Source organism: Sciurus carolinensis, chromosome 11 (assembly GCF_902686445.1).
Source record: "Sciurus carolinensis chromosome 11, mSciCar1.2, whole genome shotgun sequence".
In the NCBI taxonomy this organism is placed as follows: domain Eukaryota; kingdom Metazoa; phylum Chordata; class Mammalia; order Rodentia; family Sciuridae; genus Sciurus; species Sciurus carolinensis.
Window position 1 is genome coordinate 74,888,034 of NC_062223.1, and position 22,056 is coordinate 74,910,089.

The window sequence follows — 22,056 nt, forward strand, 5'->3', positions numbered from 1 at the left end:
TAGTCTGGAACTGAGACTTTACATAGCCCTGGCTCCTAGAAGACTCCTCTTCTACCCCTAGGTAGTTTCCTGGAAAGGTACAGCAGACAAAAGAAAGTCAGACTACTCACCCAAGAGAGGAGTGCAGCTGCCCGGGTGGCATGGAGCGTCATCTTGGTGATACCAGACAGTCACCCCAACACACCTGTAACCCAAGAGAGGAAGGTAATCATATCAGATATCCATGATCAAGAAGTAGAGGAGAAATGGTTCCATTTGCCAGCTCTGAAAACTTAAATAAATCACTCTTCACTCAACACTTAATCCACCAGGACACCAAGGGAATTCTGAGAGCTCAGAGGATACTATAAAACTTATGGCTATACTATAAATTACTATAAAGCTTATAATGTCAGGGATGACAGTAAAGAATTCTGCTCACAAGCTTCCCATGCAATCTTTCAGTTCATGGAAAATACAACATTCAAAGTTGATCTTCAGCTTCATTCTTTGGGACATGGTACCCTTAAATCCTAGAACAAACGTGTTTTTTAGACAGAACTAGGTCTGAACACTTTTCTATGTGACAATGGCCATGTGACTGGACAATTAACCTCTTTAAGCCTCAGTTTATTCATTTGCAAAATGGGAGCCACATAGATCCCTCTGGTTTACTGTGGTGCTTAGAGATAAAAGCAAATAGCATAGGACCTGACCCATGATAGGGAGTCAATAAATGATCACCGTTCTTAATCACTTTCTGCAGTTCTACCCAACAATAACCAAGTCCATGGGGAAACCATTCCAAGTTCTGTATTTTCCTGTTTGTTTGTTTGTTTGTTTTTGCAGTGCTGGGGATCAAACTCAAGGCCTTATGCTTTCGAGGCAAGCATTCTACCAGCTGAGCTATCTCCCCAGCCCAAAGTTCTGTATTTTTATATCTTCCACAGACATGTCAAAGTCAGATATGGTTCAAACAAGGGGGCTGACTAGGCATATCCAAACCAAGGTCTCCTGGTGAGTCTAATTCTGGAGATCAGAAGGGACATTAAATGAAAGACTAGGCATTTGTCCTGATATTCTAACCCCCAATTTCCTTTGCCACTGGGAATCTGCCATGTGCCTGCCAACCTACCCATGGGATCAGACTTGATGAGTAAATATTTCCCAACACCTCTTAGCAGCCCCTATATTTCCCACAAATCTCCACAGGCACAGTCAGCCCCACCCACCTCCTGCCACAAGTGCCCAGTATGTCACTGCTCCAAAAGGAGGAACAAGAGTGAGAGTCACATGACCTACAAATCTCCCTCCATGTTGGTATCTCCAAGGTGCAAATTCTGTAGAAGCAACATTAGCTAACCATCTTCTGTATGCGAGGTGTTGAGGATAAAGACAGACACCATTCTAGCCCATAAGATGTTCATTGTCTGGTAGAGGAAAAAGATACATAAATCTGATCATTGGCTTCTCCTTATCTCTTAGTACTTCCTATTCAAGTGTATTCTGCTTACCAACCAAAAAGTATTTTCTAAGTCCCTACATGTTCATCCTGTGTTGAAATCCAGATAGGACAGAAGATGATGGTCTCTGCCTTTGAGGAGCTTACAACAGGATGAGGAGTAAAATTAAATACACATGAATCACTAATAGAAGAATATAATTAAATGCTGATATAACTAAATGTTAATTATAATTAAACGCTTCCTGACCCTGCAAAACCTAACATGATTCTATCTGTCACACCAGCATCACAATCTTGAAAATGAGCCAATTTACCTGGGCTTTGGCAGGAGCAAGTGAAATGGTTAAGGGAGTTCTCAGGGCAGGTGGAGAAGTTAAGGGACCCAAATGTTCCTCAGTCTCAGATGATTTTCACCAAGTATGACCTATTTGTGGACACTGACTGCTGCATCTCTGAGGCTGGGCAGGAGTGGAGGCACTGAAATTAGGCTGGCCAGTCTAAAGTTAGAGGGACCATGCGTGGCCAGCAGGTTGAGGGCAACAGTCGCCAAATGCTCAACTGGAACTTCTTTTACAAAAGTCTCTGAGTTATTCAATAACAAGGAAACATGGCCCAGATCACCTCTCCCTCATCCTCACTGCTGCCTCTAGACCTATAGTCTTTCAATAAGGCTCAACATTTCAGTCATGTACATGTTTTTTTTTTTTTTTTTGGTACTGACTGCGGTTTGAATCCACGTGTACTCTATCATTGAATTACATCCCCAGACCTTTTTATTTTGAAACAGGGTCTCACTAAGTTGTTGCCCGGGCTGGTCTCAACCTTGCAATCAGTCTCTCAGGTAGCTGGGATTACAGGTAAGGTCCCTAAGCCCTGTTTCAATCAAATTTTTATTCACAACCAGAGATGGAATATTGTCACCTCTGAGACATTCTACAGCTACACTGCTAAAAACAAACTGAGATTTAATCAACCTCTTTTCTTCATCTCAAGACAAAACATATACCCTTCTGTTTATATCCTCTTGTGTCAAAACCAAATGCCTTTTTTCATGGTCCCCGGGCACAGAAAATAGGAGGAATCCAAACACTAGGAACTACTGAAGGACCCTGTCATGAAAGTCCACAAAGGGGCACTTCCTCAGAGACAGGACACTAGAGTGAGTGGCTTAAAGCACAGCACAACCACACTTGTAGTGATGGCTCCTCTGGGTCATCAGTGATTGAAGCCAGTGGCACAGCCAGTGCTCAGCACTGGGACTACTGCTTTAAGCAGACCTTGGCTTGGAATCCGTGGGCTTCCAGCCAGAGCACTATCCTCCCCACCCTCCCCCTGAAATCTGAGGCAGGCCCCTCCCAGAAGACTGGGTGATGGTGATGGAAAAACAGATCCCTATGATTGTGGCCTGAAATCATTTCACAGAAGGATCTCCTGTGATCTACCCCAATTCCATCAGCCCCCCACTGCTCACCCAATCAGCAAACAAAAATTCCCAGAATGTAGGCCCAGCCCTGAGTGAACCTTCAGAGTTCCCACCTACCTGGTTCTTTGAAAAAGAAATGCCCCCAGAATCCAAGACAGAGGTTTCCCAGCGCTGGTAAGGCTCCTCTCTTTTCCCTACAAGAACTGAGACACAGAAGAAGCTGCCTTGCAAATGTAAGGTCCTGAATCCTTTTTGCATTCTTCCCTGATGCAACTCCCCCACATCAGGACCAATTCCCATATGGATAGGAATCTTCTCTGTTTCCAGAGAAGATATATCAGGACATGGAATGTGACACTCAAGAAATGCATAGCTACCTGGCCAGGACCCTCTCTGGATCTTAAAGAGTTAACAGCCTAGCCAAGGTCTACCAGGGTTGAAGCTAATGCAAACCACCTGTCCAGATGCAAGGACCAGCACCACAGGTCAGGTTGCTGAGCTCTGGGGTCTGCCCTGAAAAAGTGATCAAGTGATAGGCTGGAAGTTCTGAGTTGCAGCAGTACTGCTCTCCTGACCCCTCCCCCACAGCCTGGGTGTCAGCTCCCAGGGGAGACTGCCTCTTAGCCACTTACTGCCTGAACACCACCTTACCTAAAGATAACATAAGTGACCTTTGGTCTAGAGAGCTACTAAACTGTACTTATCTCTCAGCTCATGGACCCCTGTTTTTACTGTACCCCTTTCCTTAGTGGTAACTCTCACTCCCAGAATTTCATGGCCACACATACTCCTACCTCAAAGGGTCCTTCCCTGAACCCCATCCCCTCTCCACTGGATGGTTCCAAAGGCCCAAAGACTCACAGCTAAGAAAATGGCTGCCCCATCTGTGTGCCCAAGTGTATCCTGAGAGCCTGGCTGCCTGTAGTCATAAGAATTCCATGTTGTGCACCCCTTTCTGAAAGAGATACTCCCCCTCCCCCCAACCCGCCATCTGAGAAACATCTGCATCCAAAGAGTGAACAGGATCTTAGAGCTCCTCTTCACCCAACTCTGGAAGGGATAGGTCAGGAGACGTGGCCAAGCAACCATCTGGATCTCGCCTGGCAGGTGACTCCAAATGGGCCAGCAAAGACCAAGCTATCTTGCCATAGACTAATTTGCCATTAAAAAGGCCAGGGGGTGGGGGAGGCAGCTGTGTTACACACCTGCAGTCCCAGACGGAGGCAAGATGATCACGTGAGCTTGGAGTTTGAGACCAGCCTAGGCAACATAGCAAGACCCAATCTCAAAAAACAAAAACCAGAATAGGAAATATCTTGCTGGTTCATCCCCTCACTTAAAAAAGATAAAAGGCCACAGGACCAGCAGCTCCATGAGAATCCATGGAAGGAGAAAACAATCTTTTTTCACCCCCTGGGGAATCTTGAGTAGACTTTCTGGTCTAAGTGCAGAGAGTTTCTCTGAACTCCTGAAGTCGGAGGCAAAACAATTTGCTGGAGTATTCCATGGACCCTCCAAAGGGACTAGGTTTGGGCTCAGGCTCCCCATCTTCACAGAAATTACCCTCTTTGTAGTCTAGAGTTTGGCCCAAAGCCCTGAGGCACTAGAGAGGAACAAGGGAGAAATGCTGGGGAACCCAAGATTTGCTGGTTTCTTCAAAAGTGCTTACTGATATCACCCCTTTCCCCCATGTTCTATAGGGTCCAGAGCTGACAGAGGTGAGCAAAGGGTTGCGATCATGAACTAGATAGACCTGGGGCCTGCAGCCAGAAAAATACATGCAGTGCCTGCGCATGCGCACACATCAGGGCCCACTCCAGCAGTTCGTCAGCACCTGCCCCCACTACTACCTTCACATACCCTGGTCCCTACTAACTGATAAAATGAACCCGGTTTCACTGCCCACCACCTTGAATACACAGGGCCTCACAAGGCAACAGAAAAGCCTTCTCCTGGGCTGTCTTTACAGCTCAAGTACAGGCGCACACGCTTTCCTCCTCTGAACAAAAACACAGTGACATCTACGCAAGAGGGAAAGAAAGCAACCCTCTGCTATGAAAGGCGCCAACTCCCGGATGTTGGCAAGCTCTGCTCCCAGCGCCTGTTTCTGAGTGTTTACTTGTTCTCCCTCTTCTCTCCCTCCCCTTTAAGGATGGCGCAGGAAAGGGGGGGAGAATCCACCCCACCCCCTCGTCCATGTTTGAACAAAAACCCAGAGAAAGAGGGAGAAAAAGTCTCAGTGCAGGGGGGCCTTACCAGACTCCTAAGCCAAACGTATCTACAGGTTTTAATCCGCCATTAGTATTTAAATCTTGAAAGGAGAGGAGGAGGGGGGGCCAGTGGAAAGTAACCCCACACACAAAAGAAAAGTTGTTGGTTTTCTTCTCAGTCAGCCTGGCAGGAGCGATCTTCCTGGCTGACAGCCAGAAGTGCGTCACAGCCAGGAGTCTGCTTTCTTTAAAGGCACAGCAAGCTTCCGTGGTCTGGGAGCAACAGCCAAGCAGGGACCTCTCAGCAGGGGGTGGGGTGCACTGGAGAGGATGGCCGCAAAGGGGGAGTGCTGGAGGCTTGGTCCCCAAACAAGAGGGCGGGATGCAGGGGGACAGGGCACGAGCAGCAGGCAAAATCACTGAAGTGCAACAGCGGCAAGAACGAGCCAAACTCTGGTATAAATACACAAAACCCGCATCCATAGTGGCCTGCCTGACAAACCTGAGATCACCAGGGCACTCCCCCTTCTCTCTTTTTCCACCCAGGGCTTAAGGCAGCAAGGATGGCTTCTCCATCTTTCTGGCCAGACCCAGCAAGGCAGGCCAAGGGCCGCCTGCACCTTCGGTCAACCCCTGCCTGGAAGCGGGCAGGGCAGGGAGGAGGACCTGGGAACCGAGGCTCTAAAGAGTAGGCAAAACGCAGAGGCCCTTTCACGGGCGTAGCTTCCTGGCAGCTCAGGGCGGGCGTGTCTGTGAGCACACACATGCCGCCCCGCCAGCTCGCTCGCTCGTACACAAAGCGCCTGCCTCCTTCCGTGGGCACCGCCTGCTCTGCGACATGGCCACCCCCCAAGCCCATTCCCCATGGGAATCTCTCCAGCCCGTACCTTCTGCGTAGCAAGGCCAGGATGCTGCGCTGTGCCCGCTCCACCCCCTCAGCCACCCAAACAAGAAGCCCAGGCTGGTTCTGGCCCTGGAGTATAGGCCTGCGCTGTCCTGTCCCGGTGGCTGCGTGCTATTGTCGACTGTGGAATGGCCGCCAAAATCCCAGCTGTGCTGCCAGAACCTAATCCCCTGTTCCGCTGAGCATTTGTGGGGAGGGGCTGAGGGGCCAAGGCACGGGACAGAGTACGGCAGGCACTGGCTGGAGCCCTTAACAGACACAGGCACTGGGACCTAAAGGCTCTGCCTCTCCTCCATGGCCGAAAGAAAAAAGATGTCCGACTCTTAGAAGACAAAACCACACTGTTTCCACCCACTGAGCAGCGATCTTCACAAGGCTGATGGAGAAGCCCACCAGCAACCCCTTCCTCTAACATTTACTGGGGACCTACTATGTGCAAATCACTGCTACAGGATATTGCAAGGAGTATCCAAAGATGAATTAAACCCAGCATCTGCACTGAGGTGGGTCACAATTTCACAAGAGATCAGAAATGAACTAAAAAATTATATTTCAAGATGAGATGTGTGAACACCTACAAAATATGTAAAGAAAACTTCTAAGCACTTGAGAGTAGGGAAGGATTAAGAAAATGAAGTAATGTTTTAACCTGGATCTTGAAGCACATAAACAGAATTTCCCCTGAAAGAAGAAAGGGAGAGAGAAATGGGGAGAGGTGTGGAAGCAGTGGGAAGACAGGCTTGAAGGGTGAATGGGGGTCAGAGTTGGAAAAACTTCAACTTAAAACTAAAGAATCAAAGTTTTAAAGTTTATTTAGGTGTTTGTTTTTACCACAAAACTATAAGAATAGTACTCCAGATTTATTCTGGTATATAAATGAGTGAGACTGGAAGCAAGGAGTGCCCCAACAGACAGGAAACAGGTAAAGAGGGCACAGAGGATAAGCTAACACAGAATGGAAAGAAGGGGAATTGGGAGGGCTTGAGAAGACAGGTAAAGGATTGATAAAAAGCAGAGGAAGACACTGTACAGAGGAAGAAAGTAAGGGCTGATCTACAGAATCAAACTCAGGAGATGATGAAGGTAAGAACATGAGAAAAAACAGTATGACAAAGTAGCTAACATTAAGTGCCTTCTGTGTGCCCCAGACTGTTCTACTAACCTACTGTTCTTAAATATTCCCTTAATGAAGCAGGCATTATTGCCACCCAATTTTAGGGATGAGGAAACTAAGTCAAAGAAATAATTTACTGTAGATCACACAGCGAGTAAATCGTCAACTGCTCTACCACTAGTTGTTAGCCATGTGACCCTGGTCAAGTAACCTCTAAGCCTTAGTACTTCTACTGTAAAACACAGATGAAGACACCTCTATAATAAGGTGATGATGATTAATTCAGTAACATCTATAAGGTGCCTGACACATTTGCTAGCATAGCACACATAAGGCATGTGCTGGGAACTTTAAAGTTTAGCTTAGTTCCTATATAATATTTTGGTCCCTTGACACCATGGTGTCCCAGCAGAGGCTGGTTTGCCATTTGCTGGAGAAGCTGGAGAGGATGTTCTTCCTGAGGCACAGGACTGGATCCTCAGGATGACTGCCTTCGTCTCACCAGTCCTCCTTTTATGTTTCACTTTAAGAGTCAGATCAAATACTGAACTGTTAACCGAAGTTACCTTGTGAGAGAAGTTAGATTATCAGAGACAATCACTTGGGAACTTTCTGTGCTGTTTCACGTTTGAATTTATGGTTTTTTTGTTTTGCAGTACTGGGGGTCCAATTCAGGGTCCTGTGTATGCTAGGCAAGCATTCTACCACTGAGTTACAACCCAAGCCCTTTTTAAATTTTACTTTGAGACAGGGTCTCACTAAGTTGCCTAGGCTGGCCTCAAACTTGCAGTCCTCTTGCTTCAGCCTTTCCAGTAGCTGGGATTACTGATGTGCACCACCATGCCTGGTTGAATTGGTTTTTAATAGCCATGTATTACACTGGTGGTCAGAAAAATTATCAACATTCTGCACTGAGCATTTGTACTGCTTTATTGTATATTTGCATGAAAGTCTTGTCTTTCCTCAAGGGCATACCTGTTCCACCTTTCTCTCTATGATCCACCATAGTACCTAAAGTTCCTTAAATCTGTTTCACTGAACTGCATCTGGACCACAGGTTTCCCAATCCAACCTTCTGGTCAACAGAGAATGGCCATGGTAAGTGGTGGGGATGAAGTGAGGGTCAGGTCAAAGCCCATTTCTACAGAGGCTTCCCATCACCTCCTTTCCCCCAGGCTCTACTGCCTAATCCCACAGTATCATCTAGTGTCTGTCGTTAGCAATCACCATTACAAGTGAGGAAAATTCTTATTCAAAAGAACACCACAAAAGCAAAAGCAAAGCAAATACCAAAATTTCTATATAAAAGCAAAGTGGCAAGCTTAATTTAGAGATTGGCACAATCAACATTTCAGGAAGTGTATGGGGGTAAAAACAGAGGTAGGCTACTAAAACTGCCCTGGCCACATCTGGCATTGTGTTAGTCCTGAAGCTTCCCAGACAAGATAGAACTGATATTGTATTTTAAAATAAGAAGTCTCCCCATTCCCATGCTATGCTCTAAACTCAAAAAAAAAAAAAAAAAAAAAAGAAAAGTCAACAGCTTCCAGCTGGGCAGTCTCAGAGGTGCTGAACTCTACTCTGGAACCTCTAGGCCAGCTCTGCAGGCCAGCCAGGGAGCCTTGCCAGTTTACCCAGCCGCCTTCTCCTATTCCCCCTCCTGTGGCAGGTCAGAACTGCCCCAGCCTCTCAATATAGATGATAGGTGGCAGGCAGTCCACATGGCTCTTGCCCGATTCCACAGGTCTCCATAGGTCTCTGCTCACTGTACCCAAAAGATGGCACAGGAGTGGTAAAACCATTTTTTAAAAAGAAATAGAAAAAGTTAAAAAATAATTTTAAAAATTTTGGGGAAGACTGTTCAGGTAGAAGTTGGAAAGTGTGGTGTTCAGTTAGGAGCCTGGTAATATTCCATCTCCTGAGCCATATGGTGGTGGGTGGTGTTCATTTGATTATTCTTGTTTAAAATGTCAACAGTACAGTTTTTCATGTATATTACCATTTTCTACATTTTAAAAAGACAGGGAGATAGCAAATTTCCTGAGACTGCTCAGAAACTAGGATGATTCTAGTAAGAATAATTAGCCAGGCATTCAAGGACCTTCATGAGCTAGACCCAGTTTTACAACTGAGAGTCAGGTATTCCCTTATCCAAACCTCTACCCTGGTAGGTAGGTCTATGAAGTTATAGATTGTCCAGAGGATTAGACATGACTATGTAGAGAACTATTAGGGACAGACCCATTTGGGTTCAAATTGTAGCTCTGACACTGACTAGTTATGTGACCTTAGGCAAGTTATTTAATCTTTCTAATTCTCAGTTTCCTTTCTGTAAAATAGGGATAATCACAGTATTGACTTCACTGGGATACTGTGAGGATTAAAAATAAATAAAGCAAGGGAAGTATTCAGCATAGTGCCTAGTATAGTAAGTGCTCATTAAAAGTTAGTTATTAATTACAACACTAACAGCAACAACAAGGACAAGTCTGTAGGTATTTATTATGTTAGGATATCAAGCAGCAGAGAAAAGACCAGAAGGCACTGTATAAAGCTATATTAAAGATGAAGAAATCTGAGGCTCAGGAATTAAGTGACTTATTTACATGCCTTAGTCACTTTAGTAGTGAGCTGTCAATGACATCCCTACATTATTCTGTACTGCTCTTAAGCAGAAAAATCACTGAATGACTGTATAAAAGTTAGCACATTCTCAACAGCTCAAAGAAGTCTCGTACTGCTTCTTCCTCAGGAAATTATCTTAATAAAAAAAGCTCTAATTTCTTTCTTTCTTTTTTTTTTTTTTTAAGGTGAGGAGGCCTTGGGCACCTGCCTAGCATTCAGGAAGCCCTGGGTACCATCCCCAGTGCTGCAGTCAATCAATCAATAATAAAAGCTAGACTGGGGAGTGGATTTCGTGTTAGAACTAAGATGCTGCAAGAGTGAACAGGTCTAATTTCAAGTCATCACTAAAAAAATTTTTTCTGAGAATGCAAGAGTTCTACAAACATTAAGCAGCAAGCACCCAATAAAAGTCTTCTACTAGGAGGGATGGTGGAGATATCTCAAGGATGAGGAGAGGCAGGAAAGAAACTCCACTGTTGGCTTGAGAGAGACAGGACTTTCAGAAGCCTGACCTCCAGCTTATTTACCTCAGCCTCCTCCTCCTACCTCTCCAGAGGGTAGAAGCTAATTAATGAGTCAGTGTTGGTAAGCCTGAGGCTTCCTAGGGAGAAAAGCAGAAGCCAAATCAAAACCCAGAGAGGATTCATTAGAACATCCAAGAGGCCCACTCAGTTCTCCCTCAAGAAGACCTCTCTACAAAACACCTAAGAACCTATTCACACTGTTTCATTGTAAAATGACTCTGTCCCTACAGGCAATAAATATATCTGGCACAGTGTTTGCTCATAAACACAGAATTGATGACAAAAAGGCAAAAGAAACAAAAACAGAGAAACGTTTCACTGTAAAGATGTGTAACTCCACTGAGTGTGGTAGTGCACACCTGTAATTCCAGAGACTCAGGAGGCTGAGGCAGGAAGGTCTTAAGGCCAGCCTCAACAACTTAGTGAAAAAAAAAAAAAAAAAAAAAAAAGCAGAAAAGGGGTGTAATAGCTAGAGATGTAGCTCAGTGGGAATCCCCATTACCAAAAAAATAAAAGACTCATAACTCTAAAGACAGCCTACATAGTGGTTGAAAGCACTACACTTGACTTTGAAAGCCCCTGGAAGGAAGGAAGTGGGGTGGCAAGCACATGCCTATAATCCCAGCAGCTCGGGAAACTAAAGCAGAAGGATCACAAGTTCAAAATCACCCTCACCAACTTGGCAAGGCCCTAAGCAACTTAGCAAAATACTGTCTCAAAATAAAAAGGGTTGGTTGGTTCATTGGTTAAGCACTCCTGGGTTCAAACCCAGTATCAAAAAAGAAAGAAAGCCCATGGAAGTAAATTCTAAACCAGATGTAAGGCTCAGGGCAGTCACTTACCCTAGTCTGGGTCTCAGGAAAGAAGAGGATTGGGTTAGAGTTTAAGTACTTTTCTACCGCCAAAAATTTCCAAGCTTCTTTCCTCAGGATATCACTAACAATAGCAAATCTTAGAACAGAACCAATCTCCTCAGAATCTGGTCAAAATATCAGTAGTTAGAATCTCCTTTCCAAGTAAATGACAAATCTAGGGGGAAAAAAAAAAGATGCTAAACAACTTGATCACTATTATAAATTCCATCTATCTGGTACCACCAAGAAGTACAAAATTCTACATAAGCAATTTTCCTCATAATTGAAATTTCCCCCTTTTAGGGTTAAGTCCTTTTTGCTTCTCTCTTGAGATAAAAGTTCTACAAAATACATGTTACTGCTTCCTTAGGATTAATGAAATTTAATCAAGAATATTCAACTATAAACATGAAATAAACACTTCTACAAACTGGAGATGCAAAGATTAATTATATAGTCTTTAAAATCAAGTTTATAATCCCATGGAGGAAGAAACATCTATAATCATAATATGAGGTCAAGGGAAAGTGAGACAGCATTGGCAAGGTTAGTAGAGACAATATCTAGTGACTGACTAAGGAGCAGCGAGGGCTTGGGGTATGGTTCTGTGGCTCTTTGCCTAGCATGGGCAAGGCCCTGGGTTCCTTCCTCAGCACCACACAGAGAAAAAGAGAGAGTGCTCGCACATGCTCGCACATGCAAGCAAGCAGTAAGAGGTGCTGAAGTGTCCTCAGAGAATGGTATTTTATTTGTACTTCTGAAAAAGTAACTGGCATTCAGTACAGTTGTGCACACTATAAATCCAGCTACTCAGGAGGCTGAGGCATGAGGTAGCAAGTTCAAAACCAACCTGGGCAACTTAGTGAGATGCTGTCACAAAATTTAAAAAAAAAAAAAGAGGCTGGGTATGTAGCTCGGTTATTACGCAGGCCTAGGTTCAATCCCTGGTACAAAAAAAAGAAAGGAAAAAAGAGAAGGTGACATACACAACAGGAAGTCCAGGGGCAGAAAACAGTGGCAACTGTAGAAGTAGAGGTTCAAGTGTCCTGCCACGGCAGGGACATCAGGAAATGAATAGAAAGAGATAAAGGGCTAAGAGTTTGCTCTCATATATGGAAGCTAGATTCAGAGAAAAAAAGGTTGGGGGGGGCAGGATTCTCAGAAAAATAGAAGGGAGACAAAAAGAATACAGGAAGGGGATCAAGAGGGAGGGAAGAGAGGAGAGCATGGGGAACGAAATCTACAATATTATGCTATGTCCATGTACACAAATACCACAATGAATTACACCTATATACAATGACAATGCATTGTTACTATTGTTATTTTTTAATTCAAGGAATTGAACCCAAGGGTGCTTAACCACTGAGCCAAATCCCCAGTCATTTTATATTTTATTTAGAGACAGGGTCTCTCTAAGTTGCTTAGGGCTTTACTAAGCTGCTGAGGCTGGACTCGAATTTATAATCCCTCTGCCTCAACCTCCAGAGCTGCTGGGATTACAGCCGTATGCCACTGCTTCCAGCTTGCACTATTATTATTATAATAATAATAATATAAGGGAAACCAGTAGAGTTAGGCAAGTGGATCAGGGGAGGGAAAAGGGGAGGAAAAGAGAAAGTACTGGGGAAGGATGATCAAATTATATTATGTGCATGTACAAATATGGCATAATGAATCTAATTATGTATAATTATGATACATGAATAAAAACATTTAAAAATAAATAAATAAAAAGAAATATTTGAAAGGCATTGCAGAGTAGCACCAATGCTTAATATGTAAGTGTTGGAAAAGGCAGGGAACTAAAGAGATGGTTGAGATTTTTCCTTTGGTGAAAAGACTTCAGAATGGGAAAAAAAGACAAAGTTTCTAGTTCAGAGGATCTGAGGAACTGAGAAGCTCAGGAAGGGCTGATGGATAAAGTTTTACCCAGGAAGTAACACCTAAGTTAAATACTTAAGAGTTGGATGAATAGGGTTTCTACCAAAAGTTAAAATAAGAGAGCATTCTAGGTAAAGCAAAGAGTGTGTGCAGAGACTGTACTACATCTTGCAGCAGTGTGCAGTTTTAGGAAGGTTCAGCACGTGATGAGGATAAGTAGCACCAAACACTAAAATGTGAGGCACTTGCATCATGCTAAGGAATTCAAATTTTTATCCTGTGGTGATGGGAGACAATCGTAGTTTCCAAAGGGAGAGTAAAAGGAAGTACCACGATCAAAACTATGTTTTAGGATGGTAAGTCTATGAAATACAGACTGGAAAGGTATGGAACAGGAAGTCAATGTAGCATAATATACTAAGAGCATAAAATCTGGAGTTAATTCTGCCTGATTCAAATTATGGCACTCAAAGCTTATAAGCTGTGCAACCATGGACAAGTAACTCTTCGTGCCCTTAGTTTCCCCATCTGTAAAATGGGAGTAACAGTACTTTCTCAAAGGATTGTTTACTATGAGGAATTCACAAGTATATGTAAAGTGTTTAACATAAACTTGGCACAAGGATAAAAGCTAGTTGCTATCAGAGGTTGCAAGTTCATGAGCAGAGGATTGTATCTACATATGGTCTAGTATTGATTATGCAATCATGCTCTTCCTTTGGAAACTTTTTTTTTGTACTGGGGATTGAACCAGGGGCCCTCTACTACTGAGTTATATCCTCTATTTTTTATTTTGAGACAGGGTCCTGCTTAGTTGCTGAGGCTGGCCCCAAACTTGCGATCCCCTGCCTCAGTCTCCAAGTCACTGGGATTATAGATGCACACCACTGTGCTGGCAACTTAAAGCTTTCTTTTCCTACCTCTTCACCTAGTTAACTCCAACTTATCCTTCATAACTCGGTTCAAATATTATTTCATCTAAACTGTCCCTAATCCTCTAGAGTAGGTCAAGTCCCTGCTGGGCATTCTCATAGTACCATATTTCTCTCCTCCACAGCAGTCACTGTTTCTAATTACACTTGTGTTTGATTAATTTCTCTTCTTTCCGCTACCATAAGTTCCGTGAAATCACACTGAATTCTTACAACGCAGTACAATGCCGGGAACAGTTTAGTGCTTGATAAGTATTTGTTAAATAAATGAAAGGTTTCAAACTATTTTAAAAGTGAATCCTCTTTAAATGAAATCTTCATATGGAACCTCATTAATACAGATAAAAGTAGGTTTTATATAAAAAGTAGGTGGTTTGAAGTAAAGGATATGAAGCTCAGTTCCCACAGCTTCCAATGGCTCTTGTTGACTCAGTTCTACAGTCCTATAAAGCTTTTGTAGAATGCAATGTAAAACTGTTCCAAGCAAGAAGAGATGTGTCTGAAGTAAAACTGTGACAAATAAAAATGAATTGAGAGCAGGATGCAGCGGCACACTTAGCTAATGGGGAAAAAAGGGGGGACATTGGAAAGTTGAACTATCCTATATTATTAAGGCTAAGGTATCTCAATTTTAGAGATAATAAAAATATGGGAAAAAAATGGCCAGTGGCAATTGAAAGCTTTGCCAATTATAAAACATAATTCCAGCCATCTGGGAGGCTGAGGCAGGTTTCCAAGTTCAAGGCCAGCCTGGACAACAATTTTGACCCTGACTCAAAATTTTTAAAATAAATAAATAAGGGATAAGGGGGCTGGGGATATAGGTCAGTCGATAGAGTGCTTGCCTTGCAAGCACAAGGCCCTGGGTTCAATCCCCAGCACCGCAAAAAAAAAAAAAAAAAAAAAGGAGTAAGGGTGTAGTTCATTGGTAGAATAATTGCCTAGCATGCACAAAGTCCTGGGCCCTGGGTTTAAATCCTAGCGCTGCCAAAAGAAGAAAGAAAAAAAAAAAAAAAAAAAAAAAGATTCAAACTCAAGTCTATCTCACTTCAAAGTCATACATTATGCTATGTATATTGGCATGAGAGTTAAGTCTTAGGCATGGAGCATCTACTGGGATATACAGTTAAAAATAATCAGTAACTGGTGAAAACTATGATTCAGGGCTAGAGACATAGATTCTGGGTCCCATTTGGAACAGCATGACTATAATCAGAAAAGAGTCTATGGTAGGATCACACTTGTTTATTAGGCCTTTAAAGGGCTGGTGTATTCATTTGCAATTGAAATTTGTTAATCTTCTACCAAGGATTCTACCTTGCATAGCTCCAGTGGGTGCCAACATTAAGAGAGGAAGTGAGAGACTTCAGAAGAAATTCCAGAGGGAACTCCTTTCCGGTCCTTCACCTTACTTCCATTTAAGATGGTTTTTTGTTTGTTTGTTTTTAACAGAAAGCCAGCAAACACACTAGTGTCAATAATAAAAATGAGAAAGTATAGGAGGTTAAAAGACTGGATTTGGGGGTCAATCTTCATTTTAGCTTCTTAGTTCAGGTTCACATCTCCTCCTGTTTGGGATTCAATGGTCCTTACCCAAACAACCAGCATTTGTGAATGGCTCTTTATCACTGACAAAGTGTTTCACAGCTCTGCAGGGTAGGCCTTATTATTTACACTTTGCCAAAGAGGAAAAAGTTCAGAAAAGTTAAGTACCATGCCTAAGGTCACATAGCTAAAAAGCAACAGGACTGTGATGCAACTCTGATCTTCTCTGGCTCCTAACCTGGAGCTCTTTCAAGCAGACTCATGCAAGAAACCTTGGGTCACCCACTTACAAACCGCCATCCCTATGTACATTTTCACTGTGTTTAAAAAGAAAACTGCAGGGGCATGGTGACTAGAAAAGGGCTAGTGGTATGCTGGTTATGTTCTGTTTCTTGACGCAGGCACTAGTTACCCAGGTATATTCACTTTTTGGAAAGCCATTATGCTATATACTCTGTACTTTTCAATATTTATGATATACTTTAATTTTTTAAAAACACCATGCAGTAAGCAAGGTGGCACATGCGTGTAATCCCAGCTACTGGAGAGGCTGAGGCAGGAAGACTGCAAGTTCAAGGCCAACCTGGGCAATTCAGAGAGCCCCTGTCTCAAAACAAAATAATATTTTAAAAGGATTGGGGTTGTAACAGTGGTAGAGTGCCTGTCTAGCATGCATGAAGCCCAGAATTCAATCCCCAGTACCTCAAAAATTAAATTAAATTAAAATAAAAACAAAAATTAAATGAAGTGAAATAAAATAATATAAAAACAAGAAAATACCAGGTGAATTTAAGATAGCAAGTTTAAGAACTCAGGAATCTTAAGTTATATACATCAAGGCTATAAATATATTTACCTAACTTCTCAAATAACAGCTATAGAGGACATTTACCAGTTAAATGAGGATGCACAAAATCCTCCCATACTGAAATAATATACCTACCTACTTCTCCCCATCCAGAACATCTTGGTAATGTGACTGAATATGATGGAACTGGAAGCAAGGGAAGGAAAAAAAAAAAAAAAAAGCCATTGGAAAGTTGAACTATCCTACATAATCAATGCTAAGGTATCTCAATTTCAGAGATAATAAAAATGTGAAGAAAACAAAAGGCCAATGGCAACTGAAAGCTTCAACAGTTATAAAATGCATCCCAAATTCAGTGTTTAAAAAGTAAAACAGAATAGTATTTTCAAATAAATGAAATAACAACGTTCTAATCTCAATAGGTAATCTCATTAGGTGTGGGCTCACAGATTTGTACAATGTATCTCCTTGCACAAATTCTGTTTCACAGATAAGGCAAGACTAAGGTCCTCACTTAACAGTTGTTAAACAACCTTATTAAAGTTCACACATAAGAAACGTAAGAACTACAATGACAATGCTTCCCTAACAGAAACCCAAGAGAAGTCCTTGCATAGTAACTATTTTTGCTTTCATAATGCTTTACTTCATCAACTCACTAAAGAATAAATGTCACCTATTAAAAATCAATTAAGATAAAAAGATGTTTAGGAAACTTCCTTTCTTGTTTACACGTTTGTTTTCCTTGTTCTCTAAAACCAATGAGGCTATATGAAGTCAGACAAAAGACAAAGTTAATCTCCCAGCCCCTTTCCATTCCTCTGCAAGTCCCCCCACAAGATGAGAGGAGGTAACATATTTTTCCATGCCCTCTCAAAACATAAGTACAAATACATCAGAAAGGGATTTTTGTTGTTGTTGTTTTCTTTTTAATCTTTTGAATACTAGGTTTACACTTTATACATTGTTCTACAACTTGTTTATCTCACTAAGTAATTTTATCAACCTCTCTTTAGGTGCCAATAAATAAAATCCTAATTCATACCTTTAAAAAGATGCTATAAAGAAAATGCCACAATGTGTTCACATATTGTCCTATTGATAGATGTGGCTGTTTTCTTTTCTTTTTGAGCCAGGGTCTCACTATATTGCCCAAACTGGCCTCAGGTGATCCTCTTGCCTCAGTCTCCCAAGACTAGAGGGTGTGTACTACCATGCTCAGTAAAAAGGTTTTCTTCAATCTGCTGCCATTTCAAACAAATGCTACAATGAATAGCCTTGTATATATTTCTTTTTAAATAAAAGAAAGCTATTCCTACACACTTTCCTTGTTGCCCCATGTTCTGATTCCTCCTTTTCCTATCATCCCTGCTTTCTTTACCCAGAGAATTATCCTCAGGGTCCAGTATGATAACAGAGGAAAAAGAATTGGGAGGATATCAAAACATGAGGTGAAAGTTACTGGTGGGAGGGGCTGGGGAGATAGCTCAGTTGGTAGAGTGCTTGCCTTGCAAGCACAAAGCCCTGGGTTCAATCCCCCAGCACCGCAAAAAAAAAAAAAAAAAAAGTTACTGGTGGGAGACTGGAACTGGCTTGCTTGGCTGCCTCTCCCTGCCACCTGGCACATGCTACCTCCTCTCCCTCACATGTGCTCCCATTCTGGTCTCTCAGCAGCTCCTTCCAACACAACTGATGTGGGCAGCACTGGCTTGGGGAATTAATCCTACTTTGTCATTCCTGTCCCTGGCAAGTGCAGACAAGCCCACCAACTACCTGAACAATTGGGACAGAGGAAGAACACATTATTGCTGTGAAGTAATAAAATACAGAAATATATAGAGTAGAATGCAAAACTCCCATTCACTAAGCCTTAACCCACATTCACCAATACATTCCCCTCCTCAGAAAGGACCACTGTTGAAAGTTTCGTGTACAACTTTTCAGACTTTTCCTAAGCACATCCACACACAAGCACACACATACACTAAACACTCTATATGCCTGTCCTTATACTGTATAATTGTTCTGTAAACTGCCCTTTTCATTTAAAAATTTAACATTTTTTCATACTAGTGTATATGTATGTATACACACACACAACAAATATATACAGTGGATTCCCCACATTCTTAAAACCTTGAGAACAATCCAAGAGTTAGGATGTACCCCAACTTTATTCTCCCATTTTGCTATATCTATACATTTAGTTTGTTCATAGTGTTTTGTCAAGACAAAGCATGCTGCATTGATAATACTGGAATACACCTCTTTTTATACGTAAGTTAGTATTTCTCTAGGATATTTACAAAAAGTGGAGATAATGTGTCCAAAAGCTTGTACATTGCCAACTGTAAACAACTGCCAAAAAGGTACAAGTTTGTAGTTTCACCAACAAAGTATAAAACTTCCTGTTTCTATACCTATAGGCAGATTTTTAAAAAAATTTTACTGATATAAAAGATAAAAGACAATGTATTATTGTTTCAACTTATATTTTCCTGATTTCCAGAATAGTTAAACATCTATTCATATGTGCAATTATTCATTCTTATCCTGACCTCCACCAGTACTGAGGATTGACCCCAGGGGTACTCTACCACTGAGCTACACCCTCAGCCCTTTTTATTTTGAGACCAGGTCTTGCTAAGTTACTGAGACTGGTCTCCAACTTGGCTCAGTCTTCCAAGTAACTGGTCATTCTTATTTCTTATGTAGGTATTATCACTTTGATTTTAAACAGGAAAGCTCAGAGAGGAAAAGGTGACATAGTCAATAAGTAGCAAACATCAAAGCTAAGTATTTTTAACAATTTCTTATTAAAGTTAGGTCTCTGACTCTGTCAAGTATACCTCCCACTACCCACTGGTCAGCAAACTAGAGCCTATAGGCCAACAGCCCATGTTTTATAAATCAAGTTTTACCACACCCACTCATTTACCTATTATCTATAGCTACTTTCATTCTCTATGGCAGAGGTTAGAAGCTGTGATCATATGGTATGCAAAGACTAAAACATTTATTTCTTGGTTGGGACTGGGACAGTAGCTCAGTTGTAGAACACTTGCCCAGCATATGTGAGTCACTGGGTTCGATCCTCAGCACCACATAAAAATAAATAAATAAAATAAAGGTATTGTGCCTGTCTACAACTATAAAATATCTTTAAAAAACCATTTATTTCTTGGGTCTAAATAATAATAACAACAACCCATATTTAACATCTAAAAAGCTTTTCGATGGCCAACTGACTAGTGTGGTTATTTTCAAATGAATTTATATGCAGTATAGGTCTGATACATAATATTGAAGGAAAGAGCTCAGAAACACAAATGAAGTCAAAAGACATACCTCTACTACTAGGATGCAACACTACTCGAAAGGGTTTCCTATGAGCTACTCTTCATCTTTGTTTCTTTAATTTCAACTAATGGGAAACAGATCTGATTCCTATTGTCCTTCAGTGACTTTGACAAGTTTTGTGGCTCCCACCCACATACCACAGTAATATAAAACCAAATCAAGCCCTGCTATGTCTGCTGCTAAACATCTCAACACATCCCAACCCAACACAGTTCTCTCCTTTGCTTTCACTTAGTAGAGGGAAGATTCACTAGGAAGCAGTTAAAAATTTCCAGCATGTCAAGCTCCTACCAAGAGAGGGCCCTGACCCTCCCTTGTGGGAAAGATAGGCTGATTCTGATTCTCCCCTCTCCATCCTAGCCTTCTGAAGATCCTGGGCACAAAGGTAAGAGGTCTGTTCTCCTGAGAATTTTAGGCTGTTTAGCTCTTACAGGACTGACAGGGAAGGTGCCATCATCTACATTTCACAAATAGGGACACTGAGGGTGACTCTTTTCCTTTTATTTCCCAAGATCATTCAGTTAATAAGGTTTCATATCACTGATCCCTCTAATTTCTCCTACCATCCTCTCCCAAATTTTGATTTTATGTAATAATGGGAAAGAAACATTATACTCTTCAAGAAAGTGAACTTAATCATTAAAGAAAGAACAGTGCATTTTCTCTTACAAATAAGCAAGCACTACTATCAATTCTCTGGATACCTATCAAGAACCTTTAAAATGTTCATATTCAAACATTACACTAAATTAAGCCAGATACTGAAGAACAAATTTGTATTTGTGTATGTGAGTGTACATTTTCCTGGGATTGAACATAGGGTTTTGCACATGATAGGCAAGTGGCTCCACCAGGGAGCTCCATCTCCAGCCCTTTTTATTTTGAAACAAGGTTGAAGTAGCCCAGGCTGGTCTCAAAGTTGTGATCCTCCTGCCTCAAACTCTCAAGTAGCTGAGATTACAGCCCTGCCACCTCACTGAGCCTCAAATGGATACTGTATCATCTCACTGAAGAGGTGGGCAAACTCATAGAGACAAAAAATAAAACTTGGCACAGTGGTGCACTGCCTATAATCCCAGAGGCTCAGGAGGCTGAGGCAGGAGGATCTCAAGTTCAAAGCCAGCCTCAGCAAAAGCGACTCAGTGAGACCCTGTCTCTAAATAAAATACAAGATATGCCTGGGGAATATGGCTCAGTGATCAAGTGCCCCTGAGTTCAATTCCTGGTACCAAAATGGAAAAAAAAAATAGATTGGTTAATGGTTACAGTGTTTCTGTTTGGGGGTGATTAAAAGTTTCAAAACTAGTTGTACAACATTGTAAAAAAAAATTATATATAAATATATAATAAATAAATATAAATAAAATCTTGTAAATATATATATATATATATATATATATATTTGGGGGGAAGTTGTAGTACTGGGGTTTGAACCCAGAGGCATTTTACCACTAAATTACATCCTCAGCCCTTTTTATTTTTTATTTTGAGACAGGGTCTTACTAAGTTGCTGAGTCTGGTCTGGAATTTACAATCCTCCTCCTTCAGCTTCCTGAGTTGGTGAGATTACAGGTTTGTGCCTCTGTGCCTGGTGTGAATATTATTATTATTATTATTTTTTTTTTTTTTTGGGTGCCGGGGATCGAACCCAGGGGCCTTGTGCTTGCAAGGCAAGCACTCCACCGACTGAGCTATCTCCCCAGCCCCTGTGAATATTATTAATGCCACTGAAATCTGTACTTTAACAAGTTAAGAAGTTGGGGTTGTGGTTCAGTGGTAGAGCGCTTATCTGGCACATGTGAGGCACTGGTTCAATCCTCAGCACCATATATAAATAAATAAATAAATAAGTGAAGATATTGTGTTAAAAAAAAGCTAGAATGGTAAATTTTATTGTAAATATATATTTACATAAGCATATATGACAGATATGATTATTTATAAAACATGTAAATATATACATTTACAAATATATGTAAATTTATATGTACATATATATGCATATATCCAATTTTTAAAAAATAATGTAATAAATTAAAAAACATTTTAATTGTATAATTTAAATGAATGAACTGTATGATATGTGAATTTATATCCCCAAAAGCGGTTTTCAAAAAGACAATAAAAGTCAAGCATGTGTCACAGGACTGTAATCTCAGCAACTCAGGAGGCTGAGGCAGGATGATCGAAAGTTCAAAGCCAGCCTTAGTAATTTAGCAAGGCCCTAAGCAACTTGACAAGACCCTGTCTCAAAATAAAAAATAAAAAGGGCTGGGGATGTAGCTCAGTGGTAAAGTGCCCTTGGATTCAATCCCCAGTACGGAAAAAAAAAAAAAAAAAGGCCAATAAAAAATAAGTAGAAGGGAGGTTACCAGGGGCAGGAGAAAAGTGCCGACTATTGCACAATGTAAGTATACTTAATGCCACTG

General features: G+C 41.5%; 2 protein-coding genes across 9 annotated transcripts in view; one reads left to right on the forward strand and one right to left on the reverse strand.

Annotated features, from left to right (window-relative positions):
• Numa1 (nuclear mitotic apparatus protein 1) overlaps positions 1–22,056 on the reverse strand; it is a 67,970-nt gene that overhangs the window by 31,605 nt on the left and 14,309 nt on the right. For 3 of the 7 annotated variants that reach the window (XM_047515952.1, XM_047515951.1, XM_047515953.1), the window contains exon 2: positions 111–184. In XM_047515952.1, coding sequence (XP_047371908.1) covers positions 111–152 — 42 coding nt within the window. In that variant the 5' untranslated portion in view covers positions 153–184. Of the gene's footprint in view, positions 1–110; positions 185–2,984; positions 3,004–5,123; positions 5,280–5,964; positions 6,072–22,056 lie in introns of those variants that run through there. The other 4 variants (XM_047515956.1, XM_047515950.1, XM_047515954.1 and 1 more) reach the window with 3 other exon arrangements.
• Lrrc51 (leucine rich repeat containing 51) overlaps positions 5,916–22,056 on the forward strand; it is a 44,572-nt gene continuing 28,431 nt past the window's right edge. Inside the window, exons 1-2 of one of the 2 annotated variants that reach the window (XM_047515979.1) lie at positions 5,916–6,484; positions 21,123–21,199. The gene's annotated coding sequence lies outside the window, so the exon portion shown is untranslated. The remainder of the gene's footprint in view (positions 6,485–21,122; positions 21,200–22,056) is intronic. The other variant, XM_047515980.1, reaches the window with a different exon arrangement.